This window comes from Lynx canadensis, chromosome A1 (assembly GCF_007474595.2).
Source record: "Lynx canadensis isolate LIC74 chromosome A1, mLynCan4.pri.v2, whole genome shotgun sequence".
Taxonomy (NCBI): Eukaryota; Metazoa; Chordata; class Mammalia; order Carnivora; family Felidae; genus Lynx; species Lynx canadensis.
The window spans coordinates 48,339,084-48,357,679 of NC_044303.2; the positions used below are offsets into that span (position 1 = coordinate 48,339,084).

Sequence of the window (18,596 nt, forward strand, 5' to 3'; positions counted from 1 at the left end):
TTTTACTCCAAATATATTCACTGGAAAATACTATGAGGGACTAAAAATAAATGCATCTCTAAGATACGGTGATTTCTCTGTATATACACGGGCAGTGAATTAGCAATTTTAAAGTTAAAACAAAGAAAGACCTTTTGGGGCACCTGGGTGGCTCAGTCGGTTGAGTCCAACTCTTGATTTCCGCTCAGGTTGTGATCTTACCCGTTTGTGGGATCAAGCCCTGTGTGGGGCTCTGCACTGACAGCACGGAGCCTGCTTGGGATTCTCTCTCTCTGTTCCTCCCCTGCTTGTTCACTGTCTTTCAAAATAAATTAAATAAACCTTAAAAAAAAAGTGTTCATTTTAATTTTATGTATTAATTATAACATGCCTTGTGCTGGTACTTTCAGAGATGCATAGTTTTTTCATACTGGGATGGCTTTATTCTGCATTATTCATTAACGACTCCCTACGTTCCCTATTCCTCATGTTTCCTTACCACACAACCATTATTTTAAAGTTCTACGCAAGAACAAGTTTAACAGGGAGGAGAATGCGATAGAGAATAATGCACACTGTGCAATTTAAAACTCCTTAAAAGCTATGGTTCAAGTAGCTTTCCCAAAGTAACTCATGATTTCAGATTGCATAATTTTAAATATCCTTAAGTATATAAAACCAACCTAAAAAAGTAATCACATGGAAAATGTTATCAATCCCAGAATTACAACCTGTTTTTTTTTGTTTTTGTTTTTTTGTTTTTTTTTGTTTACTTTGGATTTAGTTTCCTCTGGTTTCCTAATATGGAAGCCTAGATTATTGATTTCAGATCTTTCTTCTTTTCTAATAGATACCTTGATGCTATAAATTCCCTTTTAAACATTGCTTTTGATACATTTCACAAATTTTGGTAAGTTGTGCTCTTACTTTCATTGACTTAATATTTTTAAATTTCCCTTGAGCTTTCTTCTGTGACCCATGTGCTATTTAGAATTAGTTGTTCAGACTCCACAAATTTTGGATTTTCCAAACAAGTCCATTTGAATACTGAAGTAATATCTCTTGGCCATGCTAAAATTAATTAGTAAGAGCACCTGGCTGGCTAAGTTGGAAGAGCATGTGATTCTTGATCTCAGAGTCATGAGTTCAAGCCCCATGTTGGAGTAGAGATGACTTAAAAGAAATCTTTAAAAAAATTTTTAAAAAATTAGTTAATGGAGACATTTTATTACATGATAGGGTAACACCTAGCTGAGAAGATGCTAGAATCAACAAAGAGTATAATGACAGGCCCTACAGGGTCTTCTATCAGGTTTTCAGTAAGACACTCATGTGCTTCTGAGCAGCACGTTGGTAAAAACAAAATGCCCATGGACTTTAAATAGAAAAATGTCTCAGAAGTGGTGACCTTTGTGGCCCAGCATGATCTTCTAGCCAAATTCTTCTATAATTAAGGAAATAATTGCAGAAAATAACCTTCTTTAATTTTTTTTTCCCAAACCATCTTTATTGTGACTGAAGCAATATGAGAGACAAAACTCAGCTGATACTGACAGGAATGTGAAACACTTTTATCGTGAGGTTTTTGTGGAAATTCTGGGTAATGGAGAATTCAGGAAAATTAGACAAAGGTCTTTAATAAGGTCAATCTGAAAGATGGTACACAGGTTTGAAGTATACATAATCGTCACCAAGCTATGACGAGGGGGTAGAAGTAATTAAAGAACTTAATAGCTGAGACTGGATTATGAAATACAAAAAGATGTGAATTTGGAGGGAATTAAAATGTAGCAACACCCTGGAGGCACTCTTTTCATTGCAATTCAGTATGAATACAGAGAACTTGCAAACTGGTTCACAATTACATGAACTATGGCCCATTTTCCGAATCTGTTATCAAACACTGGAGAGAGTATGCTTCCAAATTAAATCTACAGGCAACCTGCTGTCACTTATTTGCCAACATGTATGGATTAAAAAACCCACGAGGCCAGGAAGGCATTCTGGGAACTAAAATTTACACATATTCATGTCCATACATATTACCACAATTTTTGCTCTGTCAGTCAAGAAGCAAAACAGTGGAATGCTCCAGTAATTAATGTAACATAATCAATATTATATATAAATAATTAGCATGCAAGGATCCACGAGATGCTGCGTAAACACTTTGGCAAAGTAACTGCCACATAGAGTGGGCAGCACTGTCTTCATGAGGGCCTCTCCAATGTCCCCCTTCTCTCCAGGCATCATACCAACATCATGGGAACTTCCCAAAAGCTTCCTGCTTATTAATTAGTGATGAATTAGCTATCTATCTTACTTAATCATTAGCATTTCTCTTGCTGTACCCATAGGTAGCAACTGCTATGTAGCAGAAAGACGATTGGACAGGTTTGAAGAAACCTGGGTTTATGCCCACGTCTGACATGTTACCTTGCTGTCTTTGGGCCTCCATTTCTACATGTGGAAAGTGAGAAGCTGAAATAAACTTGCTTACATTTCCTTCAACTCTGAAACTGATAACTACTATATTTGGAAATGCTCTGTCCCTCCCTAAAGGGGAGCTTTCTGAGAGGTTTCTGCGTCAGCTTTCTGAGAGGTTTCCAGTATCAACAACTTCAGTGTCTTCCACTAACTATTAAGGCAAAAGGTTTAAACAAGAAGTGCTCTTACTTTTATGAAAAAGGTACATACTAGTTATAGCCTTCAGGAAGATTCTGTGGAATCACATCTAACATTTGCAACTGGAGGCATTTAAATATTTGAGCTCATTGTAGCACTATACAGCCAATAATAAAGCATCACAGTGTGAAAAGGTTCTTTCTGCTCTCCACAAGAATTTGTGACACAGAACTTTCTCATATCCAAATGTGAAATGTGATTCACACTCAGAATGTGTCATAATTTGCATACACTATTAAAACTGGGACTTCTTTGTGTATACAGCTACATAACATCTCAGACATGTTGGTAAGAAATAAACCATAATTGAGACGGGTGGTGACAGCATCCAACTGGTTAGAGCAAATTACTTCTATTATACTGATGATAATTCCTGTTAATACTTTATTTTCTGTCATTATATAAATAGCCCATAAAATCTCTATTATGTAATGCTCACAGCTACTCTTGCATTAAGAGCCCTGGATGCATGTTTGGGTACCAAGCATAACTACCATTACAACAATCACCAAAGAACGATATATACCCAAGTCCCCTATAATTTCAGGAATGCAGCAGGATAGAGGGTGAAGTGAAGAGGAGGGAAGAAAGGGTAAAAAGATAAAAATGAGCATGTATCCATACATATCCCTTTGGGCTACTCAAGCTGATCCTGGGAATTTCTGGAGCTGTATATCAACTCCGGTGTTTAGCTCAGAGATATTCCCCACCAAACCCCTCCCTGTCCTGTTCCAACCTACACATACATACCAAACACAGATTCCAGATCTCTATCATATCTCTGAGTATAAAACAACTGGAAGATGACATGGAAACAGCCACTCTGTGCATTTGATATCAGAATATACCACCTTTACCCCCCAAAAATCTGTAAAGAACAAGTCTCTCTGCACATTGAATTCTCTTAACAAAGCTTGCCTCCTTTCCCCGCAGTGGAGCAAAATATTTTTTTTCCTGGCATTATTACCTGCAAGAGAGTAGCAAACGCCCTAAAAAAGATTTTCATAGTTACTGGACAAAGGAAGGTATGATTACCTCTACTTAGTGTCAATGAGGAAGGAAAGAGGGAAAGAGAAGGGATATGCACATGAAATACAGAATGAAATTCACATGCTGAACCTCAAATGCTTCATCAATCCTGGAATCCACAAATATTCCTATAGTGGAGTTGCAACGAGGGGAGAGCCGTTCTGATGGACAGAGTTTATGTCTGGTTGGATTGCTACCTTTGATTAAGTGAATATTAAATGAGTTGTACACTGATCTCATGTTCTTCACTGGGGTGCGAACATACCTGTCATGAAGTTCTTACTGCCATCACTCTTTAATCCCTGGAGGTCAGCAGACAGCTACAGCAAACCTGGCTCCATCCTAACATCTGTCATTGCACCCCTTACATCCTGGTGCTTTCATCTCCTCCCTGGATACCTACATTTGTTACCACATCCTCTTTCCATTCCAGCAGGTTTGTTTGCCTTGAACAGACGTTCTTTTCTTTCCACACATTTCTTCAGTTCCAGAGAGAAGAAATGCTGCCACAGGAATGAGGTCAGTGGATGCGTCCTCACAGACTAACATTATGCAAAGGAAAACACTACTTAAAATTTTAAACCATCTTCACTCAATAATAAACACTGGTTTCATAGCTCAACCACAGCCCCTAGCATTTACAGCGTACCAATTGTCATGCATTTCCTGTGCATAGTTTATAAGTTCAAGCCTTTTCATGTTTTAGTGAGGCTTAATTGCTTTTCTAATGAACAATATTTTTTAACTGATTGGAGCATTTGCTAATCCAACTTCACAACATCACCCAACATCACTCACATACGGTGTTTGCAGATCTAACTCAAGCCAGAGCCAAGCTAGTGTTGTATATACCTCATAATTCTATTAAGTATCCCAAACTTCTATTCGGGGAAGATCAACAGTCACTTTCCCTTTATCTCCATTGCTAGCGTGAGTATTTTAACTTTCTGAATTTCCAGAGCCAATCTTTCACAAAGAAATAGGAAGTGTTTATCACTGCTAGATGTAGACACTGGGTGATTCCCTGGGCTTCTTCCTAACTAGGTGATTTATTTCCATCTACCAGCCTCACAGCATTTACTTAAGGAAAATTCAAGGTACTATATATAATGGGGATTTTAACTAACTCGTGACCAAATAAAGCACATATTTTAAATCCACGTATGCTCCTACTATAGTTAATTTAGAAATATCTCCAGGTCCTTGTATATGAATTTCAATATATATGAAAGCAGTAACTCAACCCTCTGCTTTTCCTACTAATTCTCGATCTATCATATATATGTCACACACACACACACACACACACACACACACACACACACACACACCCCTCACCTGCAAGAGAGCGAGCTCCTTGAGGACAGAAACCAGGTTTTATTTATCTTTCTAATCTAGTGCTTTTCATAGTTCCAGGGACTGTAAATAAATGCTGCTGAATAAATAAAAGTTGAATTTTCTCAAGGCTAGTAGTAAAAATCCTTTTTGTTTTTCACGGATTACTTCTCTGGAGATAAAAGTGGTTTAAATTTACTCACCAAATAACGTGCTATGAATTATGTAGGAACGAATTACCATTACTCCAATAGTTCAGAAAGGAAGAGTGAAGGAAAGACTATTTGTTATTTACTCAGCGATCGCCACTTAGCCACTGAGAAATCAGTTGTTAGAACGTGGATGTGGTAACTATCCATGTTGTACTCTACCCATTAGCTCACATTGCTCACTGGAGCATCTCGTACTCTCCGTCTGTTGTAAAGTTCCTTTAGTACAGTACGCCTTGTACTGAGAAGGAGTATCAGTTCTGTGCGGTCAAGAAAGAACGTGCTCTCTCCCTTTCCTTTTATGTAATGGTCATCGGCATCATTATTCGCTCAGCTTTCCAGGTTTGACAGGGGACAGTATGCTTTAGTGACTGAGAGAGACCATGAGGATGCCCCAGCTTTTAGACCGCATGTTCCCTGTGCTCTATTTCCCCCTCCATGAAAAAGAAAAGCACAATATTTAACAACATCACCAGGCTATTGTGAGCGTTAATTAGATTTAATGGGGGAAGGGAGGTGAGCTGATTACGCACTATTCAAATTCAAAGAATCATTATTTTGTGTCTAAAAATAATCCTGACTTAGGAACAAAATTAATTTGGAAGCTCAATCTTTGGTAATCATCTTCCCATACTTAGAAAAAGGTTTTTATTCACAATCCCATTCTAAGCACAATCCAATGAAGTAAAAGTGGAGATCTGTGAATTTCCACAGACTTTTGAAGTAATACAGTACACGGATCAATTTTTTATTTTTTTCTTTCCTTTTTTGAAGCTACACGATGTGTAGAAAGGTTAATTTTGTGGAATGGAGTCATGTAAACAAAGTACATTAATTTTTTGTTTCACATGAAACATTTGTGAAACACTTTAAATTACTTCTTTAAAGAATTAGTAATTGAAGTTTTGTGACTGAAATAACTTTTTAGGTCATTTCCTCTAAGTTCCATTTATCTTTATTTTTTTCAAGAACTATTCAGTGAAAGAAGATCTTTGATCCATGTCTTAATCCCTGGACCTCATGAATGTTACCGTCCATGGAAGAGTGAATTCTGTACATGTGATTAAGGATCTTGAGATAGGAAGATTATTCTAGGCTATCTAGGTGGGCGTGAGAAGCAATCACAAGTGTCTTTGTAAAAGGAAGGCACAAAGAGATTTGACTACAGAAAGGAAGGAGACATGTGGTGGCATGGGAAGCAGGTGGAGAAAGCCATGTGATGTGGGGCCATAAGTCAAGGAATGAGAATGGCCTCTGGATGACAGAAAACACCAGGAATGGATTGTCCCCTAAAGCCTCCAAAAGGAATCAACCCACCTGACACCTTGACTTAGCCCCATTAAACTCCTTTGGGATTTCTGACCTCTGAAACTTTAAGAGAATAAATGTATATTCTTTTAAGACACAAAAAAAAAAAAAAAAAAAAAGAGAGAGAGAAAGAGAAAAGAAAGACAAAGAAGACAAAAAGGTCTTCATACGCCCTAAATTTAAAACAAAATCCATAGATATTTATGTCTAAGATCAGGGAAAAAAATCATCTAAATAGCAATCATCAAAATTAATATAATAGATGAACTTACTATGAAAATCTTTATAAGAACTGAAAGTTGGTACCTGAGAAAAATCTGAGTTGTTGCCTATACATCACTAAAAAGCTTACAATATCTTCCAAAAAAGGGAAACATTCTTTAAAAATGTAACAGTTAATAATCCTAGAAAATATACCATATCTGTTACGAGAAAAATGTTGCACTCCGGTTTTGGTGAGTTTTGGCTGAGAAGGAACTTTATCGCTTTTATTTAGAACTTTGCAAAGGAAAAGGAGACTCTGGTTCAGTTGGCAGAAATGTATTCTTTACAGAGAAGCGGAAAAAATTCTCTTCTGTTTTAACATAGCCCTACTGAAACTTCCTATAAGACTCGCCAATTTTCATAACTTAGATATATACTCACCAAGCAAACTTCTGATTATTCATTCGATTTCCCCGGACCCTTGATACTGGGGACGGATGTACTCTGTAGGCAGATGAGAATAATCCAGTCATTAAAAAAGCACATTCCTGATTACAAATGAACAAAAGAAAAAAAAGATCTTATTTATAAATGATCTCTTGTAGGTATGCTTATTGCAAAATGCCCCATAATCACCTCTTAGTAAATGAATACAGTTCATTCCTAGGCATTCACACCTGCAGTCTCTCTTTCCTCTTGTAGCACTTTTGACATAACAACAACTTGCCACAAGGTTCACTGAGAAGACCCCCCAAATGCAGAACCACCAGTTTTAGTTGAATGACAGATTCATTTGGTCCAACAAAAAAGTTACTGACTAGCTAATCTTTGCCAGGTTTAGAAGTGGGTAAAAGTAATGAAAGGTCTGATGTTTGCCTTCAATGAGTCCCGTCTGCTACGTCCTCCCACAAGGGATATCAGGGGGACTCTAAGTGCACATTCCCTGAGTCAACTAGTAGAATTCAAACCCTAAGAAGCAAGATAATGAAGGTCAGAATATGCTACCCCCAAATACGCTACTTTGGCAGAAGGATTATTTTGAGTTGAAGACAAGAAACAGCAGACACAGGAGGAGGTCTATACTCTCCCTTTATATGCCTAAAAATAAGGACATAAATTTCCCTTTAGTAAAGGAAATTTTCATTTGTAAAGGGGTCCCGCCCCACCTCTACTACCGTGAAGTGCAACACACAACTCTTCACCTGTGATGGTACTGAGATGTGGCTGAGTCAACAATCCTTATTTGCCATGAGTTTCCCCCATCTGTTTCCTAGTTACCTTCCTACCATCTACCCGACTAGAACTTCAGACCCCACCTTTTCTTTTGACTCATCACTTCACAGTTTCTCACTCTTTGCTAAATGGTATATAAGATCCAAATTTTAACCCCTTTGAGTTACTCCTCACAGAGTATTCCTGCATGCATGCATGTTATGTGTATAAACAGGTTTTTTCCCCCTTCTCACCAATCTGTCTTTTGTCAGTTTGTATGTGTGTGTATTTAGTCAGTTGGTCTTTTGTCAGTTTAATCTCCAGGTCCTCAGACCTAGAACCTGAGAAGATAAAAGAAAAGGGTTTTGTTTTTTTTTTTCTTCCACCAAAGTAACTTCATCCAAATGTCCAGGAACAGAATCTGAGAATGGGGAAGGAAGGAAGGGTGAGCAGTTATTTCCAGGAGAAAAGCTTTCTAGGTGTCATGCTCTGCAGCGGGGCTTTGAGGAAGGCAGTCAATCCGAAACTTTAGCTAAATAATGGCAAAGCAAAAACTATTGTTGTACAAGCTTTCAGGGTTAGAGTCATCTGCTGGAAGTTTGTATTTCCAAGAACTGCTGATATCTTCCAATCAGGAGCTAGTTGCTGAAACTCCACCTCTTTGTGGGTCACTCACTGGCAACACAGTATGCCCTACTTCCTGCTTCCCTCTGGCCAACTTCCTGCTTTGTTCTATCTTTACTAGGATTTGTGAGATCTAGGCAGTCTTTCGGCTTGTGTTATCATTACATCCCACACATTTCTCTTATTTGCAAGAGAGCAAACAGAGATTTTAAGCTGGTCTTTAAGTCAGAACCAGCGGCTCCAAGATTCATTAGAACCCCAGTTCTCTATAGCTGTTCAGCAAGTGAAAATTATTTCCAAACAGATAGTACTGTTCCAGCCCCTGAGAAGGGCCAGATGCAAACTTCCTGTAAATCCAGAGGCAGACTGCACTTTGCACTCGGAAGGCTTATTTCTTCCAACATCCCTTATTAACATTCTTTTCCTCACAGTGCTTCTCAATGGCTGCTGCAGCTGGGCGGCTCAGCACAGATTTTCTGCTCTGCATGGGGGAGGGGATGTTAATTATGCAGAAAGATGGAGAGAGGCCAGACAGCCCCTCTGGTGAACTGTCTCATTCAAGCACGGCCCACTTCCTGCTGTTTTTGCAGCTACAAGGATCACCTGTTGGTCTTGGCATCTGGCCAAACTGGGGCCTGGCGGAAATGACAGACTCAGCTAGAAATGAAAGCCAGCTCATATTCCGGCACCCCAAATTGGGGAGAGAGAAAAAAAAACACGCCACAGAAATGCACAAGAATTATACAAAAGGTAGCAAGACTCATTTTTTTTCTTTTCTTCTTTCTTTCATTCTATCTGTTTGAAATACAAACATCATAATGGAATTGTGAGCCAAAAAATGTCTCCTCAGTTAAATCCCCCCTGACCTAAGTCCTCTTAACCTTCTCCACATCCCCACTAGGGTGCCAGGGTCCTATTGCCTAAATAAAGTTCTAAGGAGTAACAGCCCAAACACTCACAATTCTTTAATTCACTCCACATCCTCTGACCAGATGAATTTTCATGACAGAAGTATATTCTTCTTGAAGCTTCTTATTCATATATCAGTGGGGAAAAAATGGGCTTGTTTAACTTATAATTAAAATATTCCCTAGGTATTTAGATCTTTTAACAAAATCCCACTGATCCATAGTTCAAATACTCTAAGTAGATAATTTCTATCATGGTTTAGCGGTCTACAAAGAATTTCATGACAGTGTGTGTATGGACAAATAATTACAAAGTTTCTTAAATGAAAATAGTAAAACAAGAAAGCTCTTTTTCCTTTCTGAAAGGGAGTAAATTGATAACCTGGAGCTTGCTTCATTTGATGAAGTAGACCATAAAAGGTTTGCATTTCAGCTACTCCCCACATTTTATTTCTTTAAAAGGATACGCAGTGTTTTTGTGAGCTCAGTCTACACTGTGGCACTTCTGGCCACCACCTCCCTTCTTTCCACAAATAGCAGCCAGGCAAGGTAGCAAAGTCAAAACCCCGGTAGGAGAAACCACCACCTCATCTGCATGTCATGCATTATTCATGACCTCCTGATTCCTGCACCTGCATCTAGGCAGGAAGCTTGCAGGGAATGTTCATTATTCTTCTTTTAGCCTCACACAGGCTCGATTACTGCTAAGCCACTTTGTTCTGTAACTAAGGGTTTCAGGCCTTAGTACTAACCGCTGGATATGGAAAGAAAAAAAAAAAATCACCGTGCTGAAGAAAAGAACAATTTTGGTTGTTGTGCAACATGTATTGAATCCTACAACGTGCTCTTCTGAGACTGACAGTTGCTGTCAGATGGAAATGCTCACATTTGGTGATTTACATTACATAGAAAAAAGGGAAGCCATACCATTAAGGCCATGTATAGCAACTGTTCTATTTACATACACTTACTCATCTAAGGCAGACAGCATGTCTATAATTGTGCCCAACTCAGGGCTTAATTTAGCTTCCTTGCTACGCATGTGGGAACTTTTTAAATATCTTAATACAAAAATGGTTCTTCTTCTTTGGGTATAAGCTGCAAAGAACCTGACCCTCAAGTCTTGTATTTTAATGACTAATATTTATTGTAAATCAAGAGAATATGATCACTCTGCTTTTCAATGTTTTTGTGAACATTCCTGAATGGCTAGTGGCTGGAGGTAGGATAGGAAATCCAATACTCAACATGAATTACTGATTACTAATGAACTGCTGGGGAAAGATACCATCTACTTTTTTACTCTCCCCACCAGGGAAAAGCCATGCAGCTTAAATCCAATCTTACAGTCCCAAATGAAATTAGGATGATGTGAAAACAAACTGTGGGAGGCACCTGGGTGGCTCAGTCAGTTAAGTCTTGATTTTGACTCAGGTCATGATCTCGCGGTTTTGTGGGTTCCAGCCCTGCATCTGGCTCTGTGCAAGCACATGGAGCTTGTTTGGGATTCCTCTGCTCTCTCTGCCCCTCCCCTGTTTGAGCTCTGTCTCTTTCAAAATAAACAAACAAACAAAAAGTGCAAACTGTGGAACCAGCCTGCGTGGGATGGAATTCTAGCTCCACTACCTATCAAGAGAGTCATGTCCTCTTAGGGCAAGCGACCTAACCTCTCTGAGCTTCACGTCCCTCATCTGTACAAATGGAGGCAGAAAAGATGGCCACCTCCAAAGACTGTGAGACTAAAATGAGTTAATAGTTGTAAAGCATTTAGGACACCGCGTAGTGTCCAGGAAGCAGTGAATACACATTGTCTATTATCACTAGCAGTATTGATTGGATTGGAAAAGACTGGAAGATGAACCTAGAATATCTAACTGATTCCAGGGGACTGAGATAACAAATGTGCTGTAAGGACCTGCGGTCTTAACTACTATGCTTATCTGACTTCACTAAAGGCAAGAAAGTAACAAAGAGAAATGAATACATATAGAGTAATAAGAACCAACGACTGTGGTTTCTAAGGTATGGCTTACTTTCTGGCATCTAATTTTTCTGTTCTTTATTCGAAGATCTATCTTCTGTTCACTAAAATTTTGTAATATTTCAGTTATTTCCCATCCAAGAACAAGTCAGTAATCACACCAAGACGAAATCACTCCATTAACTAAGCCCTAACTATGTGCCAAACACCATGCTAATTTCATCAGACACATTTATTTTATCCTCATATCCTTATTATCCACATTTTATCATTGAGAAAACTGACTTAGAAGAGTTAAGTTACTTGCCAGGGTGACACAGCTAGTCAACAGCAAAATCAGAACTTGAACATTATATTTGACTTATGCTATTCCGTGTGAACCAATCGTATGAATTCATATATATTCCCTCCACACTACCGTAAAGGATGCTAATAAAGTGAATTAGTACTAGGGGCTTTTATGAGAGATTGTGCATTTATTTAGGGCCAACTGAATATTTTATAGTGTAAGTAAATGCAAAGGGAAAGTACTAGTTTTCCTGGACTAAAATTGGCACTGAATGAAATATTAATCATTCAGGTACTCACAAGAAAGTCATATTGGTTTACCCACTGATCATCCTTCAGCTGCTTATGAAAATTTCTTATCAGTGTTGCTATTTAAATACATTATATATGACAAGTGTAAGTTTTATTTTTTATTTTTTTAAATTTATTTTTGAGAAAGATACAAAGAACAAGTGAGGGAGGGTCAGAGAGAGAAGGAGACAGAATCCCAAGCAGCCTCCATGCCATCAGCACAGAGCCCAACGCAGGGCTCAAACTCACGAACCATGAGATCATGTCCTGAGTCAAAATCAAGAGTTGGATGCTTAACCAACTGAACCACCCAGGCGCCCCCACGTGTAAGTTTTAGATATACATGTATATCTAAATATAAATTAATTATAAATAGGTATAATTAATTCTAGCTACATCCACTTCCTTCCCATTTTTTCTAGAACCCAATTCAATCTAACTTCAAAGATGAAACCATCTTTTTCTTGGTCATCAGCGGCTTCCATGTTTTCAAATCTAATGGTTAATTCTCAGTCCTCATCTTCTCAAACTCTCGGTAGCAACTGCTATAACTGATCACTTTCTTTGCAAAGCTTTTTTTGCTCAGCATCAGGGACATTCTTCTGCCTTTCTCCCTCTTCTTTTGCCTTTGCTTGAACCTCCTTTTCTCATTCTTTTGAACCACAAATGTTGGTGTGGCCTGGGGATAATCTTCCTATGACCTTTCTCTTTCTTTTTTCAACTCACTCCCTACTTGAAAGAGTCTCCAATGTGGCTACCCTCACCTCCTTGATGACATCATCCCCCCTATGGGCCTTAGATGCCATCCATATTATAATAACTCTCAAATTTCTATCTCCAGCCCAATCTCTAGATCTTCTCTAAATACTAGACATGGGTTTTTCAATATTAATCTACCCCTTTCAAAAAAAATTTTTTTAAGTGTATTTCTTTCCATATCTTCCCAGACATAAAAATGCCAGCATCATTCACACAGTTGCAACGTTGAAATAATACTTGAGTTCCTTCATGCTCTCATGCCTCATATGTTAGGCAGCCTGCTTAATACTGAGGACAATCAGAATAAACTATTATCTCACAGACCAATAAAATATTTATTGTAGGTAATTACTCATCTAGCAGGATTATAGATTTTCATTATCAAGATCATGAGAAATTATAATGTACATTTTCTACTCTTCAGTCCACTTTGTCCTATTATATAATAAAATTATTAGTCCCATATTTTCATCCATAAACTGTTCTAATTATTCAACATAATACACACTGTAACACCTCAGCTTCCTACATTTGTGAAAGAAAAGATTAGTCTAGAAATAATTCCACAACTATTTGTAAATCTCAGAATTTTCTTATACACAATCACATGAAAGATAATTTTAAAGTACTTTTACAGTAATTCTTGGTATTGCTTCCTTCTTACATATAATTGTACTGAATACAAGTTCTCATGATTGCTCAGGTTAGTTTGGATGTTTTTATTGTAAAATATATATACTATGCTTGACCAAATAAAGATATGTGTGTGACTCCAGCATTTACATTAAGTGAGCCCTATTTATTCTCAGCTTTTATCAAGGTAGTGATTAGATGAACATTAGAAATGTCATACACACACACACACACACACACACACACACATATTTAAAGTTTATTTATTTATTTGAGAAAGACAGAGAGAACAAGTGAGTGAGGGAGGGACAGAGAGAGGGAGACAGAATCCCAAGCAGGCTCCACGTTGTCAGCATAGAGCCTGATGTGTGGCTTGATCCCACAAACCGTGAGATCATGACCTGAGCTAAAATCAGGAGTCGGATGCTTAACCCACTGAGCCACCCAGCTGCCCCTGGAATGACATATATTTTTTAAAAGTTTTTTTTTTTTCTTCTCATTACACTGTAGTCTTTCTCTCTCCTGCAGCCATTGATACTATTGTTAGAAGAGTGGTCTAACCTTAAACATACTGAGAGAATGTGATAACTGTTTTCACTGTTTAACAGTATAAAATTTGTTAAAAATACAGTGTTTTGCAGGGAACAACATGAATTTCTGCCATACATCAACAGAATGAGCGATTCCAATAAGAAACCATTTGGTCTGCACAATTATATCATATTAATTCATCCCAGTCTCATCTCCCAACATCTCCAACTACTCTCTCTGTGTCAGTGACACCGAAGATCCTCCTCCTTCTCTCGTTACCTAGTTAGCAGATGTTCAACTCTAAGAAGCCACCCCAATCTCCAGGTCTAGGTTAACTCACTGTACGTTCTCACAGCACGGGTACTCAGCACATGATAACTGAAGATAATTTTGTTTTTATGTTTATTTTGTCTGTCTCTCCAAATAGACAGTATGCTTCAAGGGGGACAAGGGAGCTTTTCTCTTTTTGCTGTCGTATCTCTCTCACCTGCCACAAAGTGGGCACTCAATAAATAATTATTGCCGGATGAGCCTTCTTTCCCTACTAGACTGTAACTTCTAGGATGGATGGCAACAGCCATGGCTAAGTCACACCTGCATCCTCAGAGCTTAGCATATCATTATTATTAGCAAATAAACGCGGGACTAAGGAGTTAGTCACTGGGCAGTCAGCTGGGGAACAATAATATCAATCTTTCCTCTACCAGTCAGAACCATATATGCATCACTCACATTTTTAATTTATTTATTGTATACCTATTATTTATTCATTCATTCATTCACATCTTAATTGAACATCTATTCTGTCAGACACTATTCTAGATTCTTCAATCCTGTGAACTGTGTTGGATGACGGAATATTACACCTATAAAGAAATGTTTTGGCTTCAAGGAGCCTACAGTACAACCATGAGTTTGAACAGTAATTGTTCAATAATTGTTCAATTGGCCATCACGTGCAATGTGATAAGTGGCTATGGGAGCAAATAAAAGGGTGTCTGCATTAATTAAGTTTTGGAGTAGACCCAGAAGTTTCCCTAAGATAATATGGACAGGCAATGAAGGATGGAAATGGGCAGCAGGAAAACTACAAATTGTTTTGGGTAACTAGAGTAAAGGATTTGGCAGGTCTACAGGGGCAAGAGATTATGTAATAACAGGGCCTTGATCAGGGATGGTCTTGTGTAGTGTGCTAAGTAGTAAACTCAAAAAGAGTTAAAGGACAATGACCAAAGGCTTTTAAGGTTAGAATTGACACAATCAGATTTGTGTACTAGAAAAGTCATGTTGGCAGCAGTATTGAGAGTGGCCTGAAGAGAATGCATCATTACACAGGAAGAGCCATTGGAGGCCGACTGTAAAACTTTGGCCGAGCAGGATCTAAGATGGCAGCAGTAGACATAGTGGAGTGGGAATGGAGAATGAGGAAGAGGAAGACAGATACACACGAAATTAGGTATTATCCCTGGGGCTTGGTATAAATATACGCAAGATGTCGAGAGGCAAGGCAGAAAAAGGGAACAATTTATGGCTAACAACGAGGGCTGTGAATTGGTTGATCAGAGGAATCAATATAAGGAATTAAGGTTATGTTTTGGGATTAAAAAAATACAGTAAGTTTCTGTCCATTGCATATACAGATCTGGGGTTCAGCAATTTTAAGATGAGAGATGGAGATGTGAGCACCCTTACTAGATAAATGGTCAGTGAGCCCTGAATTTCCCAGAGGCAGAATTTAAGTGAGAAAACCAGCAGACGAAGGTCAAGACACCAGGAAACCGTACATCTTCTTGCATGACTTTAAACCTCTCTTCCTACTCATTCAGAGAACGCCAGAAATCCCCACTTATTGATGGGAAGTTGGAGCTTCATGATTCAATTTAACCTCATAAGATCTCATAACCAATATTAAGAGAGGGAAGACATGATCTCTTCTACCCTTCCCTTCATGTCAGAAAAGCTGAAATTAATCTGTTTTTCCTTCAGTATTGTCTTGGCAGTAAATGGCCCCAACATCAATTCTCTCAAGCAACTCAAAATAAGGAGTCACCCTTGACTGAACTTCTCTCTCCACCTGCAGCCCATTCTCAGGCCTGTACACTACACCACCTCCATTCTATCTGCTTTACATTTCCACAGTCATCGACCTATTTTAACTCATACCTCTCTCTTCACAGGACCATTCCCCAAATCTTCTCCTTCAGTCCATTTTCTGCACTAGAGCCACAATGATACATTTAAAAGAGCAGATCTGTTCTTCTCACTCCACTCTTCCGTTAGTGGCTTTCCATTGCTCTTGAAATAGACCTAAATCTCAAGTTGGCCTACATGCCAATGATCTGGCCCCCGCTGACGTCTCCAGCTTTGCTCTCCCACAGTATCACTCTTCCTCACATCCTGCTCTGTGATCCAGTCGGCCTGGTCTTCTTTCACTTTCCCTCTCTTAGCTCAGTGCCTCTGTGTGTGTTCTTCCTTTTGCACAGAACCTCCAACACCACCCCTTCACCTACGTAACTCTTCCTCAGTCTCATCCCCCTGACTGACCAAACTGGACCATGTCTCTATGTTACAGACTTGTGTTATTCTCCCCATTTGTTCTTCACAGCACCTATCAGGGTTATATACAGTTAAATACAGAAGTGATAATTTGGGGAGCCTGGATGGCTCAGTAGGTTAAGCGTGTGACTTCGGCTCATGGTCTGTGAGTTCAAGCCCCATGTTGGGCTCTGTGTTGACAGCTCAGAGCCTGGAGCCTGCTTTGGATTCAGTGTCTCCCTGTCCCTGTCCCTCTCCCACTCACACTCTGTCTCTGTCTCTCTCTCTTAAAAATAAACCATTAAAAAAATTAAAAAGAAATGATAATTTGATGAAAAGCAGGAACTTTTTCTCCTTAGCTCTCTACTATATGCCCAGAAGTAGGCCCTACACCTGGTACAAAGCAGGAATATATTAAATGTTGCTCTATAAATAAAAGGAGATAAAGGAAACTCATAGTAGTGGCCTTCTAATTTTTCCTAAGGTTTGTTCTGGCACTATAGAGAAAAATAAATGGGTAAATGTATATAATAATTTAGCATTTAATTTTTATTATACTTATCTTTAATATATATTACAGATACAGTATAAAGTGGAAGGGAAGCTGAGTGAAAGGTGATGTGGCCTGAGTGTCACCCAAAAAAAGCTTTGGCCCCACAGGAGATGGGTTCTTTAGATCCACATCAGCCCATGTCCAGCACTGTCTGCACACAGGGCCCGTCCTAGGCCAGGAGGCCAAAGGAGATGCAGCCATCGCTTCTCCTCTGGAGAAATCTGTGGAAACGCAGCTGACACCGTGAAGAGACTGGAGAGATTCACCTGAGGTATGTAGTTTAGTGTTGAGCCAGTGAGAATTTCTCAGTTTGAACAGTGGTACCATGATGATAGAAGATATACACAACAGGGGAGCCAAGTAAAGGGTATCTGTGAACTCTCTACAGTATTGCTGCAACTTTTAATTCCAAAAATCATTTCAAAATAAAACATTTTGAAGTGTTATTCCTTTGCTGGGATAAGAATATAAACAATTCAGATCGTCTAAAAACTCCTTTTTTTCTGTTTTATTTAGTGATTTATTTTTTTCATTCTTTTCAACAGTTAGTTACTATTGATAATATGCATTCTATATGCATTTACAAACGGAGTATATGTGTGTGTATTCTTGCACACTTTTTTTTTTTTAAAGCAAATAAACTCATCAACCGATTCCACTTTACCATCATGGTTTTTGTATGTATTGGGTAAAGAATTGCTAATAACAGGAATGGTGGAAAGTGGTAGAGAGGAAAGAGTAAAAGAAAAAAAGACGAAGACACTTTAAAAGGTTAATAGAAATAATGCCATGATGAGATTCTGGGGGTGAAATTTAGATTATGTCTAGAGAGCAACGACTTACATTATGGAGCTGACATTTACTGAGGTGATACAGACCCCAAATTCATGCCTTCACCTGAGATACCCCGATAATTGCTTCAATTTTCCACTTCGTTTGCATGTGAACTGAAATCCTTTGACTTTGTCCTTAGAGTGGATTGAGTTGAAGGAATTTCATGAACTGAAAGACATTCTGATTGGTAGTTATTCTATTTGTCACACTGGTAATGTCTTTTATTTAGTGTGCTCAAGAAAGTATAGTAAACAGCCAAAGAATGACTTCAAATGCTTTTACTGCCTCCAGCTGCATTAGTTTTGAAATACCTCATTTAGGCTTAAAAAAAAAAAAAAAAAGAGGCTAAGTTAAAATATGTACTAGGATCTTTTTCCACCCCTAATTAGATCTATTACAACTTAGCATTGTCTCAAGAAGGTGTTATAGCTCACCGGGCTATACCGTTTTTCGAGTAGGACACAATTTTACATCAGTTTGTTCACAAGCATGATGAAAACGGCATAAACTAGAATCTAAAGATGGTAAGTCATCTCTAAGGAGAAGATGTAGCTTACATTTCATTTACAGTAAAATTTTAAATGCTAGGAAGACTCCAATCTGGTACTTCTATGTAACCATTATCTTTATTTTAAATAATGTGTTTAAAAGAAATGGATTTGTGTATTCGTGTATGTGTAAATCCTGACATGCTTTTA

At 38.4% G+C, this 18,596-nt stretch overlaps 1 protein-coding gene across 2 annotated transcripts in view; it reads right to left on the reverse strand.

Annotated features, from left to right (window-relative positions):
- KLF12 (Kruppel like factor 12) overlaps positions 1-18,596 on the reverse strand; it is a 432,669-nt gene that overhangs the window by 54,898 nt on the left and 359,175 nt on the right. For both annotated transcript variants that reach the window (XM_032592010.1, XM_030311978.1), the window contains one exon: positions 7,191-7,253. In XM_032592010.1, coding sequence (XP_032447901.1) covers positions 7,191-7,253 — 63 coding nt within the window. The remainder of the gene's footprint in view (positions 1-7,190; positions 7,254-18,596) is intronic.